Source organism: Nannospalax galili, unplaced genomic scaffold (assembly GCF_000622305.1).
Source record: "Nannospalax galili isolate Female #2095 unplaced genomic scaffold, S.galili_v1.0 scaffold136, whole genome shotgun sequence".
In the NCBI taxonomy this organism is placed as follows: domain Eukaryota; kingdom Metazoa; phylum Chordata; class Mammalia; order Rodentia; family Spalacidae; genus Nannospalax; species Nannospalax galili.
In genome coordinates this window covers 4,150,628-4,175,255 of record NW_008340872.1, presented here as the reverse complement: position 1 = coordinate 4,175,255, position 24,628 = coordinate 4,150,628, and the positions used below count along the sequence as shown (strand labels likewise).

Here is a 24,628-nt window from a genome sequence, read left to right as displayed (position 1 = left end):
ACTCTCCAGTTTATCTCTTTTGTAGAACTATTCTTTTTTTAAGACAGGGTCTCCCTGTAGCCCCAGCTGTCCTGGAACTCACTATGTAGACCAGGCTGGCCTTGAACTCACAGAGATCTGCCTGCCTCTGCCTCCCAAGTGCTGGGATTAAAGGCGTGCGCCACCACGCCTGGCCAGAACTATTCTTTAATGTCACCCACCTGAAAAAGCATACTTCCTGTCTCTCTGGGTGACCCACCCACTCCCTTCCCAATCCTACAGTCTCCTTCTGGTGACAGTGTACCTCCAATCTGGCCTTTTGGTTTCCAGCCCCGCTCCGGATATCTCTCACCTGGATTATAGACATGCCTTCCTCTATTTAGCAGCTTCTAGAAGGTTCCATTGAGTTAAACAGACCACATGTCCCCCACCCCCAACCCATGTAAAATCCTGCACTCTGCCCATTGTAATTAGAATACATACAATTGCCAGCGATGGTCCTGTCTGCCCCCTTGCCTCACTACCTCTGACTCATATGCTTATTTGTACCCCTGGGCCTTTGCCCACACTGTTCTTTTAGACTGGACTTTTCTGACCCCACATCTTTGTGTGGCTAGGTATGTCACACTATTCAGGAGTCAACTCAAATACTACATTGGAGAGGTTTCCCTGGCACCTGCTAGCATAGAGCCTGTTGCTGCCACCCCTACCTGTGACTGATTTTTCTTCTCAGTGTGGAAATAGTATGGCCCATCTTCCCAGAAACTGAGTTCTGCAGGACGGTGTCTGTGGAATTCTCATCAACCAAAGTGGTGTCTGTCACAGAATGGGTGTCCATGTAAACTGCAAGATGCATGAATGAATCAGAGCCCCTGCTGAGCTTGGAGAGGCACCCACACTCAGCTCTGGTTGCGGACTGGGAATGTAGGCCTGGTGTTGTCATGGCCTTTAACCACTCCTGAGATGCTGGAAATCTGGGTTTTTTAAGAAATGTGATACTTTCCAACTTTTAAAACATTGAGCCAGCCAAAGAAAACATGCCTACAGGCCACATCCGGGCCACAGGCTGTCGGTGTGTGTGTGATCCCTGCTCTTGGTTCCCAGCTAGCTATTCCTGGGCTCAGCTGCATGGCTTTGAAGAAGAGGGAAGGCTCTTTCAGCCTTCATCCTAGACCTGGCATGAGCTCAAAAGGAGAGCTGAGGGCCGAGGGGCTGGTTCTCATCATGGGCCCCTGAAGGGGTGCTCTGCGGTTGGTGTCCCAGACATCTGGCTTGAAAGATTGACTTGTGTTCTTTCCTATGCGTGTGAGCTGAATTCTAGCAGGTCCTCATGCTTTAGATTTGGAGTGTCCCACTAGAAGCCTGTGCTTTGGTGATCAATTGATGGGTAAGGCACCCTGTGGTCGGGGGCCATTCTGGCTCCCACAGCAGCTTAGTGTGACTTCAGTGCTCAAAGACTGTGAGAGAGCATTTCCAGAACTTTCTACATCATCATCATCCTTCTTCAGCACAAATACCACAACATTAAACAGAAATGAGAAAAAGATTCAGTTACGATTTTTACCTATCAAATAACAAGATTATTGACTTTCCTGGATTTCTTCCAAGCCCTGGTGTCAGAGACTACATAATGGCAATTTGCCTAATTTGCCTTCTGTCTTTTTTCCTTTAACTTTGCATCATGGGTATTCTTCCTTGTGGTTAAGAAGATTCCAGCAGTGACAGTCACTGTCTATCATCTTTCTTGAAGGATATATTTATTACATGTTGTATCTAACTGTTTCCTGCTGGGGTGGCTTCTGCTGTTACAGAGTTTTAAGACTGTTACACATTTTCTAGGATGAGCTTTCTCTTGTTCCTGGCTTATTTCCTTGGGATAAATTCCCACACATTTTATCCTGAAAGAGGGCAGGGAACATGTTTATAATTCTTCATACACATCGTCAGAGTGTTTCCCAAAAACTTTTGGTACCAATTTCCATGTGTAAGCAGGGAGGTACAAGCTGCGGGTTGGCCTGCAACTTTGGCAGTCTGATGTATGATTTTCCTGAACATTTCCAGTTTAAGGCATATAAAACAGCCCTGTGATACTGTTTTAATTTGCCTTTCTTGGGTTATGGATGGCCTTGACACATCCTTGTGTTTCTGTGGCTATTGTGTTTGTACGTGTGCACATCCTCTCTAGCCTTTCCCCTTTTTTATGTCTCTTTACTGGAATCTTGACTGATTAATCTATTGACTTCACAAATTTTTGCAAGCTTTTGTCAAGAGTAGAGAGTAACTCCTTAGTGGTTTTTCTGCAGTGAACATCTCTAACAGTCTATTATTTCTGAACTTGTAGTTTGGGTTTGTTACCTAAGGCTGGTTACTGTTTTTTTTTAATATTTTATTTATTGTTTTTATTTTATGTGTATGAGTGTATTGCCTGCATGTATGTGAGTGCACCTGTGTCATGTAATGCCACGGAGGTCAGAAGAGGGCTTCGGATTCCCCTGGAACTGGAGTTAAGGGCGGTTTGTAGCTGCCATGTAGGTGCTGGGAATCAAACCCGGGTCCTCTGCAAGAGCAGTCAGTGCTCTTAACCGCTGAGCCATCTCTCCAGCCCCTGGTTACTGGTTTTTAAAATAATATTTTTATTTATTCTTGGAAAATTTCATGTGTGTATACAATGTATTTTGATATTATCCACTCCCCTACTACCTCCCTCTCCCTCCCTCCAGGTCCCACCAACCTGACTCCCTCCTGACTATAGGTCATCTTTTGTTATTGTTGTTGTTAATAGCCCTGACCACTTTTGATTGTGTGTATTTCATATGTAGAAGAGCTTCAAGAGGAAGGGGATGATCAACTATGAAAAAGCCCCCATAGTAGACATCAGTTTAAGTGTGTGCTACCCCTGAAGTCACAGGAGTGCTGCCACCAAACCACTGTCAGCATCCCAGGGCTGCCCATTGCCTGGGCATCAGTGGAACACACACTCCTTACTGAGCCTGTGGATATGCTTCTTTCTGTGTTCTGGGACCACAGGGAGGGCAGTGTCCCGGGTCCTGTGCACAGTGTTCTAAGCTGGTTCCATCTGCAGTGTGACAGGCCAGGCGAGACATGGGGAAGTGGGTGCTGAGGTGGTCAGCCTTGGTCACACACCACAGCCTTGTCTAGGCCAAGGCTTCCTGATCTCCCCATTCTGCTACACACAGACAGTTGTACTTATCTGACACAGCACAGAGAAGGGTAAAGAGACAGCTGCTCAAGGCCAATTTAATGGCTAGGCAGGCGGGGCACCCGTGGGGTGCATCTAGCCTACTGCACCCATCCAGTGTTAAGGTGGGAAGCTCTGGGCTGGAGCTGCACTTGGCCTCAGGGTATAAGGACCTGATAGAAAGCTTTTTATCAAAGCCCCCTCAAGGTCCTCCTGACTCCTACCCACTGCCCACTTCCAAAGCTACTCCTACAGCAACGAATTTCCAAATATCAAACTGTATTCATTTCCTATTGCAATGTAACAAAATACCCTACATTTTAAGGGGTCATGATAAAACACCTATTATTTTGCAGTTTCTGTGGGGCAGGAATTCAGAAGTAGCTGGGTCCAGCAGTTCTTGCCTAGGATCCCATGGGGCCTCATGAGATTGCAGCTCTGATGTTAGGAACTGGAATGCTAGGGTTCCAAGGTGGCTGGCTTAGGTGGTGAGAAGCTGGCAGTAAGCTTCAGGCCCGCCCCCTCATGGGTCCCAGAGTGTCTTCATGAAGTGACAGCTGGCTTCTCCTGAGAACAGTATACAAAAGAACAGGAAGCCATCCATCCTCCTCTCTGCCACGTTCTGTTATTTACACAGACCAAGCCAGGTGCATTGTAGGAAGCCTGGTATATTATGGGAAGAGGGTATGCAAGGTCACAATTCTAGGAGGTAGAATGAATTCCATTGCTGCAAACCATCTTGAAGGCTGTTTTGGGCTAATTTGTGTGGCCCCTTCAAACCTTGAGGTCCTAACTCTCAGTACCTCAGAATATGATTTGACTTGGGAATAGGCTCTTTAAAGAGGTGATTAGGTTAAACTAAGGTCACTCCAGGAGGCCCTGATCCAATCTGATTTGTGTTCTTATAAGACGGTATCGGGACACAGACATGCACAGTGGGGCAGACATGAGCAGTGAAGGCACACAAGATACATACTCACTGAGAGAGGCCTCAGGGAGTCAGCCCTGCTGACACCTCCATCTTGAACTCCTAGTCTCCAGAACTGTGGGGAAGCAAACGTCTGGTGTTCGAGTCAAGACTGTATCACCTCAACCCTAGCAAACAAATACAAAAGCAGATGAGCACACCTTGTAAGTGACAACAGAAAATCACATCATACTTTCCTGTGAGTTCTTGAGGGTACCTCGGCCAAATGCTTTTCTGAAAGATCTTTAAGCAGTCGTGGCTGGTCACCACAAAGAACACATCCAGTAGACGGGAGACTAAAAGGGCACAACTGGGATGGGTTACCACTGCCCTGAGCACCAGCACAGCAGTGCTTTAACTCCAGGTGGGAGAGCGCCTTCCCAAAGAACTGGGCTCTAGGGTGTGACTCCGCCATGGTGTGTCATTTCCTGCCATGGTCACATTTTCTGGGTGGGCTCCAGGGATTCTGCTATTTCCTTAATAAGAGAATGAGAAAACCACACAATGGGCTCAAAGGCTGGGCTGAGGCTGTCCCAAGGCCAAGTGTGGGCAGGCCTGGGCTTTTCAGCCAAGATCAAGGTGCCAGGAGCTCCCACTGCCAAGACAGGGCCACTTAAGAGCAGCCAGCCCAATTATCTAAATAAACACTGGCTGCAAGAGTGATTAACTTCAGTCACAGTGCTAAACAATTGCCAAAAAAATAAGAATTCAAATGGGTGAGTATCTTGTTATCACATGTATTGGAGAGGAGGGAGCTTGGCAGAAGGCATTAAGTGAAATCCGCGTGGGAGGGAAATAACCACTTTAAAAAAAAAAACAACCAAATCCTGGGAATGGTTCAGAGCTTGGCGTCAGCAAGGATACAGTCAAACCTCAATAAGACCTGAATTAACTCGGCCATTTCCTGATATCACAGCTAAGATAAAGTCTCCAGTGTTAAGTTCTTTTTGCTAAAGTATAGAAATACATCTAGTGTACATCAACACTGGTCCTGAGACTTCCTTGGATCTTATACCGGAGTATTTTTTTCCTTCTATTAGCCTTGAGGATTTATTATGTTCAGGGTGGGTTGGTGATGTAGCTCAGTTGGTAGAGTGCTTGCTTAGCATGCACCAGTCCTTGGTTTGATCTGCAACACCACATAAACTGCGCATGGTGGTATAATTCCAGCACATGTGGAGATGGAAACAGGAAGATCAGAAGTTCAAAGCCATCCTCAACTACATAATGAGTTTGAGGCTAGCTTGGGCAACCAACATGAGACCCCAGTGTCAAACCAACAACAAACAAAACCTATGGTCAGACAGATATCTCCTTATAGCACTTTCTAGAACACTCATTTAATTCTGTGAGCAACACAGTGATACCATTTCAAAGTAATAGCTTGTTGGTGTGTCACAGCCTTCATGTGTTAGATGCTCTTTGACAGAGCACTCTATGACCAAGAATTCCTATGGAAAACCCCATTCTTGAATACAAGTATTGAGCTCTATAAAGGCTCTACATGACATTGCTTATTACGTTAAAAACAGAGATCATCTCAGTGACCCACAGGATGTTACAAACAGGTGAAAAGTGAGGCAGCTCTTTAAAATAATGGGGGGCTGGAGAGATGGCTCAGCAGTCAAGAGTACTTGCTGCTCTTGCAGAGGACCTGCATGGCAGCTCATAACCATCCATAGCTCCAGCTCCAGGGAATCAGACATCCTCTTTATGAGCACATTTCATGTGTTCTGTGCATATGTACATGCAGGCAAACCCTCATACACATAAAATAAAAACAAATCTTGAAATAAATACAATAAATCATATGGTTAAATGTTCACACATATATGAATACAGGGAAAACCCAGCATTCAAAGTGATACGTTCGTGCCCCGGTGAGGAGGAAGGGTCTTTACACCCAGAAAAGTGGCTGCAAGAATTTTTTTTTTTTTTTTTTTTGAGACAGGGACTCCCTGTAGCCCCAGCTGGCCTGGAACTTGCTATGTAGACCAGGCTGGCCTTAAACTCACAGAGATCTGCCTCTGCCTCCTGAGTGCTGGGATTAAAGGTGCACCCAGCTTCAGATGTTCTTTTGTTTTTGTTGTTGTTTTCTGAGACAGGGTCTCAGGCTTAGGTAGGCCTCAAACACATTATGTAGCCCAGGCTGGCCTCAAACTCCTGACCCTTTTGCCTACATTTCCCAAGTTCTGGGCTCCCACATCCTGCTTAAATGTCAGGGTAAACCCCCCCCCCCCCCGAGAGTGGAATTTGCTGGGGATTTTTGTGTCCAGTTTAGTCTTATCTGTGCTTTTAAAATATAAACGTGTTTATTTTTGGAATGAGTTTGAGGCCAGCCTGGTCTACATAGTGAGTTCAAAGCCAGCTGGGGCTACATGTCTCAAAAAAAAAAAAAAAAAAAAAACACACACACAAACTCTAAAACTCAGATTTCTAAGGTAAATTTTGTGTTTCAGTCACACAGCTTCTGCACGAATCTCATTTCAGAATGTTCTCTGGAGACCGAAGGACTTTCCCACTTAGAGAGGGAAGTTCAATGAAGAGGGGCCTGATTTTGGTCTGGCTTACATGTGAGATGTGTGACTTAGAAGAAACAGAGCAGTTTTTAAGTTTTATTTTTACTTATATTTATGTGTATGTGTGTGTGCCTCTGTGAATGTGTGCCACATGTGTGCAGGTGCCCTCAGAGAACAGAAGAGGGCCTCAAATCCCAATGTGGGTGGGTGCCAGGAACTGAACTCGGGTCCTCTGGAAGAGCAGCACAGAAGACCCTTTCTAGAAGCCTGACTGAGAAGGTAAAAAGACCAGGCTAGAGACAGGGTTTTGGATATGGGAGTGTAGGGTTATTGTTGTGAGGGTAGAGAAAGGTGTCTTCCTTAAGACTTAAGTAGATATGGGCACATCTAGGGCCTCTTTGCCCACCAGCAGTTCTTCTTTCAGCCAAGAACCTCCCCCAGGGCATCTCCAAATCCACACACTCTCTTGAAAGCGCTTCCATCTCAAATGCAGAATGGTCATTTTCAATATCTCATCTTCTACTAACTCCCTGCTCCAGTGCTTCCCCAGACATGGTCTCCAGCATCAGTTTCCCAGGTCCTGTAGCTTAAGATCAGAAATGGTCCTGGACAGCTCCCTCACCTGACAGCTCCCCACCCGTGCTCCACCAGGTCAGACTCCAGTCTCCAGAGTTCACGTTCAAATCCCACTGCACTCTAACGTTCCAGAACTTCCTGAGTCTGCTTTCATATCCCTAAAGTAATGAGAAGGGGGGGAGGTTGGTAACATTAAATCAGTCAGCATGTAATGTTAAGAACAGAAGCTTGTGCAGTGTCAGCTGTTAGGTGTGAACTGAACTTTGCAAGGTCTCTAAAGTTCTCTACTCTTCCATCCTTACTCTTTAAGCCCTTAACTCCTCAAATGTCCTGTGCAGTGTTTTGTAAACTTTATTTTTAATTTTTATTTATTTATATGTGTGTACATGATGGGGGGCATGTGTGTCATAACACACATGTGGAGGTCAGAGGGCAACTTTGTGGAGTCAGTTCTCTCCTTCTACCTTTATGGGATTCCTGGGGTCAAAGTCAGGTCTCCAGGCCTGTGCAGTAAGCTCCTTTACCCACTGAACCATCTCACCACCACCCCTCAAAGTACATTATTAAAATTGCTTCCAAACTGCTCTCCTGCCCCAGGTTTCACTCCCCCACACATCCCCCCGGGATGTTCCATCCACTGTCCTCCAAGGCCAATATATCAGGCTCTTTCTTTAGATTCCCTGTTGCTTCCGCCATGATGTTTCAATACATTAGGCGGGCAGTCAGCTTTGCCCCAGTCTGCCCTTACCGCCCTACTTAGCGTGGCTGTCCTGCCCACCGCCTCTTCCAGCTCCTGTCCCAACCAACTTGTGTTCATACAGTCCTCTTTGACTGTCTCTTCTCAATTTATGCTTTCTTCCACAACTGAGGTCCTGTTCTCGGTAAAACCTGTTTTAATGTTCTGTTCCACAGAGATCCTTCTGGACTTTGACCTCAGGACCTCTTGTGTGGACCACTCCCTGCTGATGTTCATTCACTGTGTCCCACTATCTAGACTTCATCTCTTCAGCTCCACTGCTGTATTAGGAGCATTTGTTTTGATTTGCCTTTGTGACAGAATATCTGAAATAAACAACTTTAATGAAAGACAGATTTACTTTGGCTCATGGCTTCCAAGGTATCTGTCATGACAGGGACAGTCTGGTAGGGCAGAGGGGTTCATGGAATGGTAGTCAAGGAAGAGAGATGAGAGGGAGGGAGGGGAGAGGAGAAGGGAGGGAGAGAGAGAGAGAGAGAGAGGGTCTTCCCTCCTTCCTTAGTTAATCCTCTCTGGAAACACCCACAGACACACCCAAAGGTATGCTTTGCTAATTTCCAGCACTTCTCAATCCAGCCAAATTGACAACAAAGGTTTAGCATTACAGTTACACAACCTTCCAATGCAAGGTGGGGAATCTTCCTTTTTCTGGCAGCACATAGTATAATGCTGCATCCTCCATAGGTATCTTAGTCCAGTTTTCTGTTGCTATAACAAAATACCCAAGACCAGGTAATTTATAAAGAACTGAAGTTTGTTTGGCTTATGATTCTGAAGTCTGGGAAGTCTGAGACTCTGTCACAACCAGCCTCTGGTGGAAAAACTTCTTTCTGCATCTAACATGGTAGAGGGGATCACATGGTGAGACAGAGCAAGCTGGCCAGCTCAGGTCCTTCTTTAAAGCCACTAACTCCATCATGGAACCCCACCTACATAATCTCATCTAATCTCAACTGTCTCACAAAGACTCCACCTGTGAATATCATTAACATGTATGGATTAAATTTCCAGCTCATGAACTTTGGAGGGACACATCCAACCACAGCACAGATCATCAGCCAATACTATGGCAACATTGTGTCAGGGTTCTGAAAACCACTCCTTGTGTGTATTAGTTTATCCTTTCATCCATTCATTTATCAGTGACTTATTGAGATCCTAAAGCAGGCCAGAGAGTGGGAATTAGATGTGATCAAGATATATTCCTGTCACCCAAGTTCTCTTAGGGTCCCTGGCTCCTGGTGATATTAAACAAACCATATAATACATCTTTGTCTGAATTTTTCATAGTTTATATCCTGGGTAGGGATATAATAGGGCAACTTACAAAGGCAAACACCTGGTGCCCCATTCCACGCTGAGGCTCAGCGGCCTGCAGTTCCAGATCCCTTCTGTGCCTACAGTCTCTGTTAGCTTTTGCCCATGCCTTTTGGACCCACAGTCCCGCCCCAGGTTGGTAAATGCCCCCTCTCAAGTCCATGTGGGTGAGACACCGGGGCTATCTTTTTCCATGCCACCGCTGCCAAGATGGAACCAACATTCCTTCCTCCGTGCTAACTCTCTGCAGCCAATTCTCTACAGCAGGCCCTGCCTCTGAAAGGAACAAGTACCCCTTGGGACACAATTCCATAGCTGGGGAGATGGCTCAGCACTTGCTGCTGAGCCTGATGACCTGAGTTCAATCCTTAGGACGCACATGGTGGAGGGAGAGAACCGACTCTTGAAACGTTTCCTCTAACTTCCACACATGCACAGTGGTACGTGCATACCTAGAACGCACACACACACACACACACACACACACACACACACACACAGGAACATATAAAAAAAGAAGATAAACATATTCCCTCATGACTTGTGATCACTAGGGGAGAGAAGGTCTTAAACAAGATGCATATTTCATAGGGTGGGGCCATGTCGGAAACAAAAGCCTCATTTGGTGTTGGGCATATTTCTCCTCTGTATGCATCAGCAGTTACAGGTCTGCAAGCCCAGTGCAAAGCAAACATCTGGGTCTCCTTGAGCAAAACTGTATCAGGATTTCATGAAGGTACCAGCAGGATCTGAAGCGAAGCTCAAGCTTTCTAGAACACGATGGAAGCTAGTGCAGGCCATCCTGGGTGCTTCAGCAAGACAGAACATCAGCAGAGAAGCAGTGTTCGTTTGACCTGAAACCCAGCTTGGTGTATTCATTTACCACATGCACTGTAAGCTGTACCTAACACGCTCTTTGTTTCACTTCCAGACTGCTTGTCTTACTCAGCTTCACAAGTCCTGTCCCAAAAGTGCTATGGGAAGCAGAGATGCAAAGTCCTCGTCAATAATCGCCACTTTGGAAGCCCCTGTCTTCCAGGAGTGAAAAAATACCTCACTGTTACCTACGCATGTGGTGAGAACAAACCCTTGACCAGCTCCAGACACAGCTGCTTGTCGGGGGGGGGGATGTCCTGTCCACAACATGAGCTTTAACCTGCACATAATGGGCTCTTCACTTGGGGAGTGCGAGACCAGTAAGCACAACCAGAAAATAAAAGCATGGAGAAGGGCTTATTCCCTGCAGCAGCTAAGGACACAGAGGGTCATTCCCAAAGTGGTGCTCTGCAATTTTATTCTGGAAGCTTATACATATTCTTATAAGAAAGTACCTGGAGTTGGGGGACACAATCCTGGACATGCTCAGTTTAAGATGTACATGATAGTTTAAGGTCATAGGTCAGCAAGGAAAAATGGCTGAGACATTCCTGGGCTTAGCTCAGAGTCATGGAGTAAACATTTCAAAGGTTAAAATGGGGGCTGGAGAGATGGCTCAGTGGTTAAGAGCCCTGGCTACTCTTGCAGAGGACCAGGGTTTGATTCCTAGCACCCACATGGCTGCTAACAACCTTCTGTAACTCCGGTTCCAAGGGATCTGACTCCCTTTTCTGGCCTCCCTGGGCATCGCATGCATGTGATACGCTTACATACCTGCAGGCAAACATTCATACACATAAAATAATAAAAAAAAATATTGTTTAAAGTGGCAGACAGGGACCCTCTGGCATGCTTGTCAAAGGAAGCAGACAGGAAGTGAGTGTTCACACCTATAATCTCAGCTCTTAGGAGGCTGAGGCTGAAGGACTGCTGGGAATTCAAGGCCAACCTGAAGGCTAGCCTAGGCTACATAGAAGTCTCCATCTCAAATCATCATCATCCTCATCATCACCATCATCAACACCATCATCATCACACATCACCATCAGCATCACCATCACCATCATTATCATCATGGAGACAGGAATATTTCTGGGTATATTTGGCATCTTTTCCCCAAAAAGTTTTTAACTGAAACCAGAAGAAAGGATCCCTTGAAATTTCACTACTGTAAAGCTTGCCTCTAGAGGTGCCTGCCCCACTTAGCTGCCAACAGAACGGGCCAAACAGCTAGGCTGGTGAACTGCTGAGTCACTGCAGACATCCCAGCCGGTTTTTCTCTCCTTTATCCTTGTTTATGACATTCACATCAGATAAGAAATAGAATTTCTTTGGTCAAAATTTGTTCTAAGAGCACATCAGGCAATCAGATTGGCATGGGATGGGGAGAATAGGGACAGAGAAGCAAACAGGGATACAGTTGAGGTCACTGAGAGTAAAGGGTTTCAATCCGGGCTCTCAGGGAGCTCTAAAATGCACTGGTGTCATGCGAGTTCACTCAGGTATTGTTTGGCTCCTCTTTAACCTTCTGGTACCATTTTTGGGTCCTACACAGCTAACTCACTGTGCTGCCAACAGCTATTTTATCTACGCACCCACAGCACTGGGTCAACACACAGCAAAGGCTTCCACTAAAACAATTCAAATTGCTACAGAGTAGTACCTTGTTCCAGCCTCTTCAAAAATAAAATGAAATGTCTGCTTCAGATTCCAATTTCATAAAGCTTCTTAAAGGGAAATTGGCGGTTAATTACTTGGGGGAGGGTACTATGATGTTCCAGCCTATAATCCTGCTACATTGTTCTTTTGAAATAAAATCGAAGGGAAAACAAAATTCTCAGCGACTAAAGAACTTGACGCCTTCCTTACTTGATATGAGCTGTTATAATAGCTTTATTGAGGTATAATTCCCAGGGGGTGCAATTTGCCTATTCAAACCTAAAAAGCAGTGGTTTTTAATATATTCATGAAATTGTGTAACTATCACCACAGTCAGTTTACAAACATTGCCATCACCCCCAAAAGAAATCACTCAGCAGACACCATCCCAACCCACCCACTGTACCCTATCCCCAGCTCCAGGCAGTGACCAGTATGCTTTGTTTCCATAGTACAGTTCATATAAGTGCAGTAATGCAATATGCAGTTCTTGTGTGTGTTTCTTAATATATGCATTCAGGATTCATGCATGCTATAGCATGCATGTTAGTTATTTATTAACTTTTCATGACCTAATAATATACCATTACATTCCCTAGACTTTCATATCTTAAAGTAAAAATTTTGATCTCTGCAACATCAGAGCTTTATTAGACTCAATGACATGACCATATAAATATATTCTTAAAATAATAATACCCCCCTTACAGTCAAGAAGACTTATTTTACTTGTTCAGACTCTATTCCTGTCACCATGTCTAAAATTCTGGGTGGTAATGAGCCTGTTCTGGCTGAGGTTCTGTAGAAGCCCATAGAGCACTCTGAGGTCCCAGGGTCCTGAGTATTGAATGAGGAGCAGGACGGTGGCTGCTAAGAAGGTGAACTTTCTGGTGTGCTTCGAGGATGAGGCAAGCACAGTGACCAGGGATGCAGCTTCTCTTAGCTAATGCTGAGATGAGTGTTAGGGGTGCAGGACGTACCATGTGCCCCAGTCCAAGCTTCATAGCCATTCTTCCCTGGTTTACCACGTGGAACACTCGTTCTTTATGACAGGAACTGTGCCAGGCACTAAGGGTTCAAGAGCAAGCAGAGATGCTTGCTTTTTGTCCTTGTGAGCTTCACAGTCTGAAAAGGCAGGCAATAAGCAAATAACCAGACAAATGGATCGCTGTTGACTGTGGTAAGTGCTATTTTGAGAGAGGATGACAGTTGAGGGGCCCTAACCTAGTTTGGGGGCAGTGGTTTGAGATATCTTCCCAAATAGAATTATATCAGTTATTTTTCTCATCATACCTCCCCCTTATGGGAGGAAAGGATTGTTTTGGTTCCAGATGATTCCAGTGTTACAATCCATCATGACAAGGAGGGCAGAGAAGCCACAACAGCTCCATCTGGAGAGGCGGGAGCATCCAATCAGAAGCCCTCACATAGTGGATCAGGAAGTAGAAAGAACAGGACCAGAAGCCAGGCTGGGCTATAACCCTCAAAGTACATCCCCCCCAACACTCTCCTGGTGACCCACGTCCACTGGCCATGCCCCACAAGCTCCCCAAACAGCATCACCAGCTGGGGACATTTTGGATACATATGATACCATAAGAATCTTCCAGAGGGATGAACTCTCAGCTGTCTCTGGGGGATGCACTGCTGTGGGTGAGCAGAGGGGATGGGGAGACAGAGATACTGAGAGGGAGTGAGAAGAGCTGGCGAGGAGGAAGATGGCTTCAGGTGGCACGAGGACAGATCCTATGGGAGACTCAGGCAGTCAGGAGTCAGGTACATGAGAGACTCTGTTTCTCTCTCTTCGATATTAGGAATAGACATTTGACTAGATGCGGCCAGTGATATCAGTTCTAGGAAAAGCATAAGAAAAAAAATATGAGCTCTTGGCATGTGCTTTGCATCTCTGTGAAGGAACGAAGGGGTCTCTGGTGTAGGTGGACAGCGGATTGGAACTGAGAGAAGCTAGAAGAACAGAAAGATGACGGCAGACCAAGGGGCCTGGTCTAGAGTGGCATCAGCAGTCCTGGTAATAACTGAATGGATCTGAGAACTGGCTGGAGATAGAAACACAGAGATGCTAACACTGCTGGATTGGAAGGATTGGAGTCTTGTAGCTGATAGGGTAGGATTGATCTTTGATATCCGAGGGTGGTGTGTCTGTCGTAACGAGGTGGGGGGGTGGCGAGAAGAAGGCTATGAGAATGAAATCTTGGAGCACTCATCACATGGCCCTGACTTCTCAAAAAAAAAATGTGAGAAAGGTCATCATCTGTGGGGATTGGAGAAGAAGAGAAGGTGTGGAAAGATGAGAGAAGGTTTGTTTGTGTGGAAAACAGGCTGACTGGAGAACTGTCCTGGCACTGCTGCCTGTGTGAAAGAGCAGATAAAATTAGTGGGCATGGTTCTTGGGGAGAACTGGTCTACCCGTCTTTGTGGAGACCTGGATGAGATTAGTGGGCACAATTCTTTCGAACAACTGATCTACCCAGTTGTGTGGTTCCCTGAAGTAGATCTCAGCTGCCTAAAGAATGCCTGTGGAGAAGGTGGTTCCCCCAAGTTCAGCAGGCAACAACAGAGAAGGGAGAAAGGGCTGAAGTTGGGGTATTTCCAGGGGAATGATCATAATGGTGGATGGTAGAATCTAAGCAGAACAAAGAGAAAGCTGGAAACAAGAGGGTCTCTAGAGGAGGAAGTAGAACAGTCAGTGCAGGGTGACTAGGTTGGAGAACTGCAGAGGGAGGCACTGAGGGAGTCCACTTGAAGGAGAGGGGCTTGCATCTTAGTTTGGGATGTGGAGAGGAAAAGAGGTATTGAGTGCATCCTCTTGCCCCATTTCTTCAGGGAAAGGTCCCTTGCCCATGAGTGTGGAGCCCATGAGCTACTCCAAAGGAGTAATGACTGGGCTGTGGAGCAAAATAGCACCTTCACACTTCAAGAGATACTGTCCAACTGCCTTCTAAGTAGTTGATATTTTAAAATCATACCCTAGATGACTCCTGTGAAATCCGAATCATTAAAAAAGATTTACAAGGAACTGGGCATGGGGGTGGGGGACAACACACCTTTAAATCCAGCACTCTAGAGGCAGAAGCAGGCTGATCTACATATCGAATTCCAGGCCAGCTGGGGCTACAGTGAAACTCAAATAAAGAAAAGAAAAGCTGTGTTACATCTCCGTGCTTTGTAGATCACCAAGTAGACATGAAAATGAAAGTTTTATTTGTCTTTTTGAATTCTCCCAACCCATGTAGAAGTTGATGGAAACAGGATCCCAACAATTTCTAAGCACACCTATCTTAGGGCTCTTTGGATGTCCAATGCTGGGTGTCGTGCATTTCTGTTGAGATGAGGGTCACCGCAGCCTCATCTCTACAGCTGAGCTGGTTTAAGCCAAAAGGGAAGTGGGGAGACCGCACATGACTAGAAGGTGATCCTCAGAAGCCGAGCAGGACAGCAGACCCTTGTGCTGTGGTGTGGGAGGCTGAGACCCAAACTTCAAGCCATGGTTGCCACCTGCCCCTCATTTCCTAGTTCTCATTCTCTCTCCCCTCCCCACTCTCTTCTCCCCTCCCCTCCTCTCTTCTCCCCTCCCCCCTTCTCCTCTCCTCTTCTTCCCCTTCCCCGGTTGTTCCCCGCCCTTCCCATATCTCCCACCACCCACTGCAGACAACCTCTTCTGTATTAGGGATGGATGGGGTACAGCCTCCCTTATGGCTCTGAGTAGTCATCAATGGAACCATTCTCCAAACATAATGGCTGACAATCTTGCTACTTATTTTATTCAGTTTTCTGAGACAGGGTCTCCCTGTAGCCCCAGCTGGCCTGGAACTTGCTATGTAGACCAGGCTGACCTTGAACTCACAGAGATCCGCCTGCCTCTGCCTCCCCAGTGCTGGGATTAAAGGCGTGTGTTACCATGCCTGGCTAATTCCAACTTTTTAATTGATAGTAAATTAATTGGCTGGGATCATGTCAGGTAACCACCTCTTTTAATCAACCCTGGCTGGAACTTTCACCCCAAGTGATGTGATTATAAATGTGGGTGTCAGAGATGGGTCCAGCCAGTGCCTCCACCCAAGTCAAGATATTCTTAAATGTGAAGGGTACGGAAGGTTTGCCTCAGCAGGTTTCTAGTCCATTATCCTGTCTCTAACCTTGGCATTCAATCACACTGGGCTGTTTAACTCTCGGTCTCACTCTGCCCACCTTAGGTTCACCCAACCCTATAGAGGAAGAGGGAGGGCCTGTCAGGAGTAATAACTGACCACAGCAAACAAACCCTGCTGGGGAGACAATTCTTTCTACAGAAACACATATTGTCCATCTTGAAATGACCCGGCCTAGGCTGAGCTGGGAAGTAAGTCTGCCTCACCCATGAGGCATAAGAATGTTCTTGGCCTTCACCAGCCTGAGCCACTGTTGTGGCTGAACCCTTGGGATGCTGTTCTTGGGCATAAAGGGACGGGGGAGCACTGTGTGTTCGTGCATTAATTCATGCCACACGTTTATTGTATGAACTGCATACCGGGCATGGAGATAAAGCTCGGAAATTGTGTTGAGTGATACAGACCTTGTACTCATAGGCTAAAGGATGGAATTCCATGCTATGGCACCCAAAGGGGGCTCTGTGGGACTCCAGGGATCAGGAGGGCTTCCCAGTAGATGAGATGGGAGGGATTCAGCAAAGTGAACGTGGAGGGAGGGAAGGGCAGGCAGAAGGCACAGCATCAGCAAAGGCTGGGAGGTGAGTTCTAGCCTAGAAAAGGAGGGGCCTTGAGGGACTAACAGGTAGGGCTTAGCTTGTATTCAGGCAGTGGGGAGCCATGGAAAGGTATTGTTGGGACATAATCAATGTGCTTTAAAAAGTGCTCTCCCCTGGATTTGATATAGCATCATTCCAACATGGCTGTATTTCTTCTCTCACATCACACACACTTAGGCTGGGTGGTGGTGGGTCCAGCATCATTGTATGTGTCTAGGGAGTGATTGGGGTTGTGATGCACATTGCATTTTCAACTGTAGGCAGCATGTCTTGTAGCTGATGTTAAGGCACTTGGAATCATGACCAGAGTGTGTGGTCATTTGTTATGTTTGGAGATGTGTCCTTCAAGGCCTCATCTTTAATGTGCTGATAAAGAAGACACTCACACTCTGCTTTTACCATTTGTTAAAGTTGGGGAAAGTTGGGCTGAATTTGAGGCTCTCCTCTTGTGACAGTCTTCACTGTCCGTTTGACTCAATTTGTAATCACCTAGGTCTCACCTCTGGATGTATCTGTAAGGATGTTTCCAAAGAATTTTAACTGAACAGGGAAGACCCACCCTGGATGTGGGTGGCACCCTTACATGGGCTTGGTCCTCAACAAAATAAAAAGAGCTGAGCACCAGCACTCCTCTCTCTCTGCTTCCTGACTGTGGATGCAATGTGACCAGCCACTTTAGAGTCTGGCTACCATGCCTTCCCTACCATGGGACTACTCTCACAGTGAGCCAAAATAAACCGGCTCTTCCGTAAGTTGCTTTTGTCAGGTATTTGTCATAGCAATGAAAAAAGTAGCTGATGAATCTCCTCACAGGGGAAGGTAGACCTACTGACCACAGCTAGCCCTTCAGTCCTCTGCAGGGGTCCTCCTCCGCATGTACACAGCCCCAGTCCTCAGTCCTCCAGGGTCACCAACACAAAGGCACAGCCAGTGTCCCTAGCTTCACAATTTCTCAGGGCTCCACAGCTTCTGCTAAAGGATGAGGTGACAGTGTACAGGGCTGAGAGGTACTCAAACTCTCTGGGGACATACTGAGCAGGGGAACAGTTACCCAGAGAGCAATTGATTATCTAATATGAAATCTACCTTAAAGCCTTAACCCAATCTCTTTTAACATCTGCACTGACCCAGACCTGCTATAGATTTGTTTGGCCAATCAGTCAATGAATCAGGTGAGGGTTGTGCCCAAATTTAACACACTGTTCAAGCCCATTTGGAACCCAGCCACACAGATCCATGAGGGACTTAAGTGGGTGTCACCTTGTCACTTTTATAATCCTTTAACATAAGCTGGATCCCAAAGGCCAGGGACAGCCTAGCATCATGAAAAGGGCACAAGGGCATTGTATCTTTCTAGGCATTGGCACAAGGCCTTGGCACATCTCTGAGCTTCTGCAGAAAGGGGATGATACACATCTTTACCAGCGGTTTTCATGTCATTTCTACTGCTGTGATATGACATCCTGACCAAAAGCAACATAGGGGAAGAAAAGTTTCATCTCATCTTACAATTCCAGATCATAGTCCATCATTAAAGGAGTCAAGGTAGGAATTCTTGAAGGCAGGCCTGCTTGTTATTCCACACAGCATTACCTCCAACCAAGGAACTCACTTCGTAGCCAAAGAAGTACAGCAGGAACCATGGAGGAAGATGCTTGAAGCTGCCTGTCAGGCCAGCTTGTATTCAGCTAGCTTTCTTACACAGTTCAGGACCACCTGCTTAGGGAATGGCGGTACCCACAGTGGGTTGGACCCTCTTGTAGCCATTAACAATCAAGATAACCCCCACAGATATGCCCAGAGGCCAATATGATCTAGCTTATTCCCCAGTTGAGATTCTCTTCCCCACGATTCTAGATTATGGCAAGTTGACATTTTAACACTAGCTATCACACCAGCCCACTAGAAGGACAAGGTACTCAGAGCAGGGTCCAGTGCATATTAGGAGCTCTGTGAAGAATGCTTTGCTCATATTTTTATGAATGCTTGTAAAGTAGAGAAGAGCAGTTTTAAAGGGGAATAATAAATCATGCTCCATTCTGGACCAGTTTGAAGAGTTTGACAGGTGTATTCACAACCTGTTATATTTTGTTTTACTTTTTTGTTTTGTTTTGTTTAAGAGAGGGTCTTACTGTGTAGCCCTAGTTGGCCTGGTCACTGTGTAGACCAGGCTGGCCTTGAACTTACAGAGATCTGCCTGCCTCTGCCTCCCTAGTGCTTGTATTAAAGGCATGTGCCACCATACCTGGCTGTGTTTTGTTTTGCTTTGTCTAAGACAAAGTCTTGTAGCCCAGGCTGGCCTTGAACTTACTATGTAGTTAAAGATGACTTTAAACTTTTGATCTTTCTGTCTGTACCTCCTGAGTGCTGGAATTACAAGCTTGTACCATTTTCACGTACCAAACGGACAGGCTTCTCACAGTGACCTGTGTCATGTACAACAATAGGATCTTTTGGGTGTCTGGTTGTTTGACAGAGCTCATCCCAGAATGCCCCTCTTCTCTGATATCCTCTCTACAATTTTGAACCTATAAAGCCTGTTATTCACAGAGAACCAGAAGCCTCCTTGGATGATATTTTGAGAATGAGCCAAGAGACAGACATGAGAGATGGCACGTCCAGGGCTTACTGCTGCCAGGGAATTGGGGACAACATTCCTGAAAGCCAGAAATGAGTGAAAGGTTATTGAATTAGAAAACACTTTTCCTGGTGCTGCTGTGCTCCTGGGATCAGTGGTGTGCCCTATAGCTGGCCCAAAGCATCCCTCACAGCACCTTGGCTATGCCTCTCCTGAAAGCTGCCCTCATTGCTAATAGGCATGAAAAATTCACAATTTAGGAATGGTCTTATTTTTAACTTTTAAAAAAATTTTATTTGTTTTTTATTTTATTTGTATGCGTGTATTGCCTGCATGTAGGTAAGTGCACCCGTGTTATACAGTGCCTACAGGCGTCAGAAGAGGCTGTCGGATCCCCTGGGACTGGAGTTACAAACAGTTGTTAGCTGCCATGTGGGTGCTGGATTCAAACCCGGGTCTCTGTAAGAATAACCAGTGTTCTTAACTGCTGAGCCACCTCTCCAGCCCCTAGGGATGGTCTTTGTTGGTCCTGGGATTGCTGCAAAAGAATTGAGTTCAGCACTCAGGGAAAAGAAGCAAGGTTTTCTCATAGCCAGAGATGCATTACAGTGTTTCTGTAAAGCAGGGCTGTGGAACGTGCCTAGTTTGAGTTGGCTTCCCTTCTACTTCCTGTTGTTCTCACAGATACCAGGCCAGCTGAGGGACAAATGAAAATAAGTCATCTTCTGCAACTAGCATACTGGGCTTCCTCTCCCTTCTCCCAGTCTGCAACACTGTTTTGCCTTTATAACTCTCACTTGTTTCTGTCTCTCTCACTCTGTCTCTCTCTCTGTCTCTGTGTTTGTGTGTCTCTGTCTCTCTGTCTCTTTCTGTCTCTCTGTCTCTCAGTCTCTCTCTCTCTGAGACATGATCTCATGTAGCCTAGGCTGACCTTGAATTCCCTGTATAGCCAAGGATGACCTTGAACTTCTGATCCTCCTGCCTCCACCTCCCCAGTGCTGGGATTACAGGTGTTCAGTACCATCTCCCCCTAGCAGTGCTGGGGATCTAATCCAGGATTTTATACATGCTAAGCATGCACTCTACCTTCTGAGCTATATCCTCAGCCTTTGGCTGTCTGCCCTAGCTGCTCTCAGCTGTAATCTGTGGGCTGCTTTGCCCTGGGGTCCTGACAGTTTATACTCGGGTCAGTATAGCAGAACCTATAGCCACCTTCCAGAAAAGTCTGTCACTGCTTCCTTCTTACCAGTTGTTCTTTCTTATATTTAGTAAATTGTGTTAGTACAGATTCCTATAATTCTCTAGATTTATGGTGGATTTAGGGAGATAAAGAGTTCAGGGAAAAAGCAGAGTACACAGAGGAGAGGTCAGAGCAGCTCCTGATTGGCCATTTTGCTTTGCTGTGTCTTGGAGGAGTTCAGATCAGAGTTAACAGGCATTTCTACAAACCTTGATGCTCACTGATTATGCATGAGACAACTCAATGAATTCCAGTAAATTCACAGTCATGCAACCATCCCACATTTTCATGAGCCTCAAAGTTTGTCATGCTCCATTCCCACCCCTGGTCATAAGGAACCACTAATCAGTTTCTGACTCTAGATTTACCTTTTCTAGACAGTGTATATAAATGGAATTATGCAATAGCAAGATTTTGTCACTGGCTTCTCCCATGAAGCCTGATGTTTTGAAAGTCTCCTTTATAGTCTTTTTATTACTGCCATATTCCATTAGATAGATGTATCAATTAGTTTATTTTCCTCTTGTGTTTTGTTTGAGATAAGGTCTTGCTATGTAGCCGAAGCTAGCTTTAAACTTGCAGCCCTGTCTTAGCCTCCTGATTTCTAAGATTTGTTTTTAAGTGTGTGTGTGTGTGTGTGTGTGTGTGTGTGTGTGTGTGTACATGTACATTATTGCAGGTGTCTGTGAGGGCCAGAAAAGGGTGTCAGATCCTGGAGCTGGAGTTACAGGTGGTTGTAAGCTGCCTGATGTGGGTGCTGGGAACTGAACTCAGGTCCTCTGCAAGAGCAGCACGTGTTCTTAACTGCTGAGCCATTCTTCCAGCCCCAGATACTTTAAAAAAAATACTGAAATTATAGGAATATGATTTCACCTTTCTTAGACATTTAACGATCTCACATGTATGATTTGTGTGTGTGTGTGTGTGTGTGTGTGTGTGTTGTGTATCTGACAGGTAGTCAGTGATCTCAAGAGTATTTTGTAAATTGTTATCTACCTATGTTAAATGTAAAAATGCTTTTAATATACCAAGTATTTAAAATATCTCTTTTTGGTTTTTAGTTCCCAAGAACATACTCACAGCGATTGATCCAGCTGTTGCTAATCTAAGCCCTCCTTTGAAGAAAGCAGGTGAGTATGGTAATTTTTATGGTTTACTCCCAGCACTTCTCTTTAAGTAAAGGTAAACAGCTAGGTGACAGAGTCAGGCACACACTGCCAAGATGAAAGGAGGTGCCAGGATGCCGAGGCCGACTATTCTGATAGAGAGGGCTGGGACTAATAGTTGCATATGGCAACCAATGTTTTGCTTTTTAAACTAAAAAAAAATTTCTCCTCTGTTCTCTTCCATTCTCCATTCTTCTTAAAAATAAAAAAGTCACTCTGAACAAGAGATCACCTCAGAAACAAATTGGGCTCCTGGTGCTAGAGTGAGTTTGTTGCAAAGCTGTCCATGTTGGGAGCCTGAGGCCAGATCCAACTGACCTTGCAGCCTGGGTGTGGGCCATTTCATTCTTATAGTTCTCACCTAACTTTTAATATTTTAGTTTTCAAAATTCTATTTTTATTCATTTATTTTTTGTAGTATAAACATTTTAAATTAAACATCATTTCCCACTACACCACTGAAACTGCACATTCTCTTGCCATAATCTGCTTGCTACAAATGGGTTGCCAAACATCAAATAGGGGGATGGATATTTTGGCTTTCTTTTTAAAATAAATATGTAAAAATTATTTATTTATTTGTGTCTGTGTGAGTGGGTCAGTGTGTACACACATGCCATGGCACGCATGTGGAGGTCAGAGAACAACTTTTGGGAATCACTCTCCTTCCATCGTGTGGGTTCTGAAGATAAAACTCAGGCTTAGTAACAAGTTTCTTTGCGGGGCGGCTCGGGCCAGCTGCGGGAGGCTCTCCCTTTCTTCGCGGGTCGTTGGCCACCGGCCCATGAGGGCAGGGAAAGCAGAAGCGGCGAACGGGGTCAGGATGGCCAGTGAGCGCTGACAGAAGACAGCCCTTCCGGGGAGACTGATCCCAGGTGCAGTGAAACAACAATGACACAGCTCCAGGCACAGTGAAAACAGCTCTGTTTATTAGTGGGAAAACTAGAGAATTTATAGTGTGGAGGCAGTAGCAAAAGCCTCAGTTGATAGGTGCTCATAGTATGCTTTATTTACATGTGGCAGTGGGCTTCTATCTTCCAGATTATCAGGCAATGCCTGATTATCATATAGAAAAAACCTGGTAGTTTCTATGCCAGAGGTCATGTTTCAGATAAGGCATCTGTGTTTGGCGGCACTTTCAGCGGCACTTTCAAGGTGAGCCAGGAAGAGAGCAGGAGGCCCCCTGCTGAAAAGGGGAGTTCTTCCATTTGGCGCCGAGCCCCTCAGGGCTATCCGGACATGGAGATCTGCAACCCTAACAGCAGGGTTCCCCAACATCTCCCCCTGTTTGATTTAAAATGGAGAAGTGTCATCACCAGCCTTAAGAACAACTTTTGGGAATCACTCTCCTTCCATCGTGTGGGTTCTGAAGATAAAAACTCAGGCTTAGTAACAAGTTTCTTTACCAGCAGAAGTGTCATGCGGGCCTGACAATTTTCATTTTATTATCAAATACAGAGAAAATTCAGTCCATGAGTTCCTGATAGAAACTGCAGAGACTCTGTAGATTATATGTTAGCTTTGGGTTTTTGTTCTGTGTTATTTTTATCCTATTTATTAGGTTATTTTCCCAATTATAAATGTAAAGTACAGATATCCTTCTGTATCCCTGAAGATTCTAGAACCCTGCCATGCATACCAAATCAACAGATGAACAAGCTCCTGAAATAAAATGGCTCAGAACTGGGGCTGAAGAGATGGCTCAGCGGTTAAGAGCACTGGCTGCTCTTGCAGAGGATGCGGGTTCAGTTCCCAGGACCCACATGGTAGCTAACAACTGTCCATAACTCCAGTTCCAGGGAATCCAACACCCTTTCTGGCCTCTGAGGGCACTATATGACATGGGTGCACTTACATACATGCAGGCAATACCCTTATATACATAAAATAAAAATATTTTTTAAAATAGTTCAGTATTAGCCAGGTGTGGTGGTGCACACCTATAGTCCCAGCACTTGGGAGGCAGAGGCAGGCAGATCTCTGTGAGTTCGAGGCCAGCCTGGTCTACATAGTGAGTTCCAGGACAGCTGGGGCTACAGGGAGACCCTGCTTCAAAAAGACAAAAAAAAAAATAGTTCAGTATTTTCATGGGACCTACATAATCTTCCTATACATTTTATCTCTAGATTTACAGTCCCTATAATAAAGTGTCAAGACTTCGTAAACCGGTGTTGTGCTATATTGTTTAGGGAATAAAGAAAAGAAAGGAATCTACATGTTCCAGTTTCTTCTATTTTTTAGCTATGCATGGTTGAACCCTTGGGCATGGACCTCTTTGACACAGAGGACTGATTCTATGCTTTGCTCTCATGCATTCTTCTTGGTATAGAAAACACCACACCAAGACAGCAATCACCAAAGCCTAGAGGAAACTCCTGAAAACTCTGTGCTCAAGTTCACCACCACACTATCTGCCAAGCTCTGCATCTTGGCTCCCTTCACATGGATCCTACCTGATCCCTGAGTGTCCCTGTCCCTGCTTCAGTGGAGCCCCAAGAGTTTCCATGCCATTTTTCTCAGAGGCATCTCCCCTGTGTGGTATTCCCAGGGGTCCCCAAGTCCCCAGACTGACCCAGCAGCACTTGCTAAGTGTCCATCCATTCAGGTCCCTAGCAACTGAAAGCAGACCAGCTACACATTTTTCTATCATACTGAACAAAGCAGCCTTCCACAACCTCTCTCCATAATCCAAGGCTTGTCATAATCTGGTCCACAGAGCAGACAGCAGTTCCATGGGGAAAATGAGGCATTATTTACTTAGCCTCCAAGAGACCTGATGTCATTGTCTGTGGGAGGAGTCACACCTGAAGTTGAAGCTCACCTTTCAAAAAATTTCAAATCCTTTAATCATTCAATATTGTCGAAGATGGCTTCCGTTTTAGCTTTTGTTCTCATTGCTGGAATAAAATACCTCACAAAGCAACTTAAAGAAGGAAGGATTAGTTTGGAGCTTGGTTTTAGTCCATCATGGTGGGGAAGCCAGGCAGCAGAGTGTGATACAGTCAGGGGGCAGAACAGACAGGAAGCGGA

The 24,628-nt window shown here is 45.6% G+C and overlaps 1 protein-coding gene across 2 annotated transcripts in view; it reads left to right on the top strand.

The window, feature by feature from the left end:
• The window catches only part of Eva1c (eva-1 homolog C), a 96,976-nt gene that overhangs the window by 62,357 nt on the left and 9,991 nt on the right, over window positions 1-24,628 (top strand). For both annotated transcript variants that reach the window (XM_008835978.3, XM_008835979.3), the window contains 2 exons: window positions 10,246-10,389; window positions 21,494-21,562. In XM_008835978.3, coding sequence (XP_008834200.1) covers window positions 10,246-10,389; window positions 21,494-21,562 — 213 coding nt within the window. The remainder of the gene's footprint in view (window positions 1-10,245; window positions 10,390-21,493; window positions 21,563-24,628) is intronic.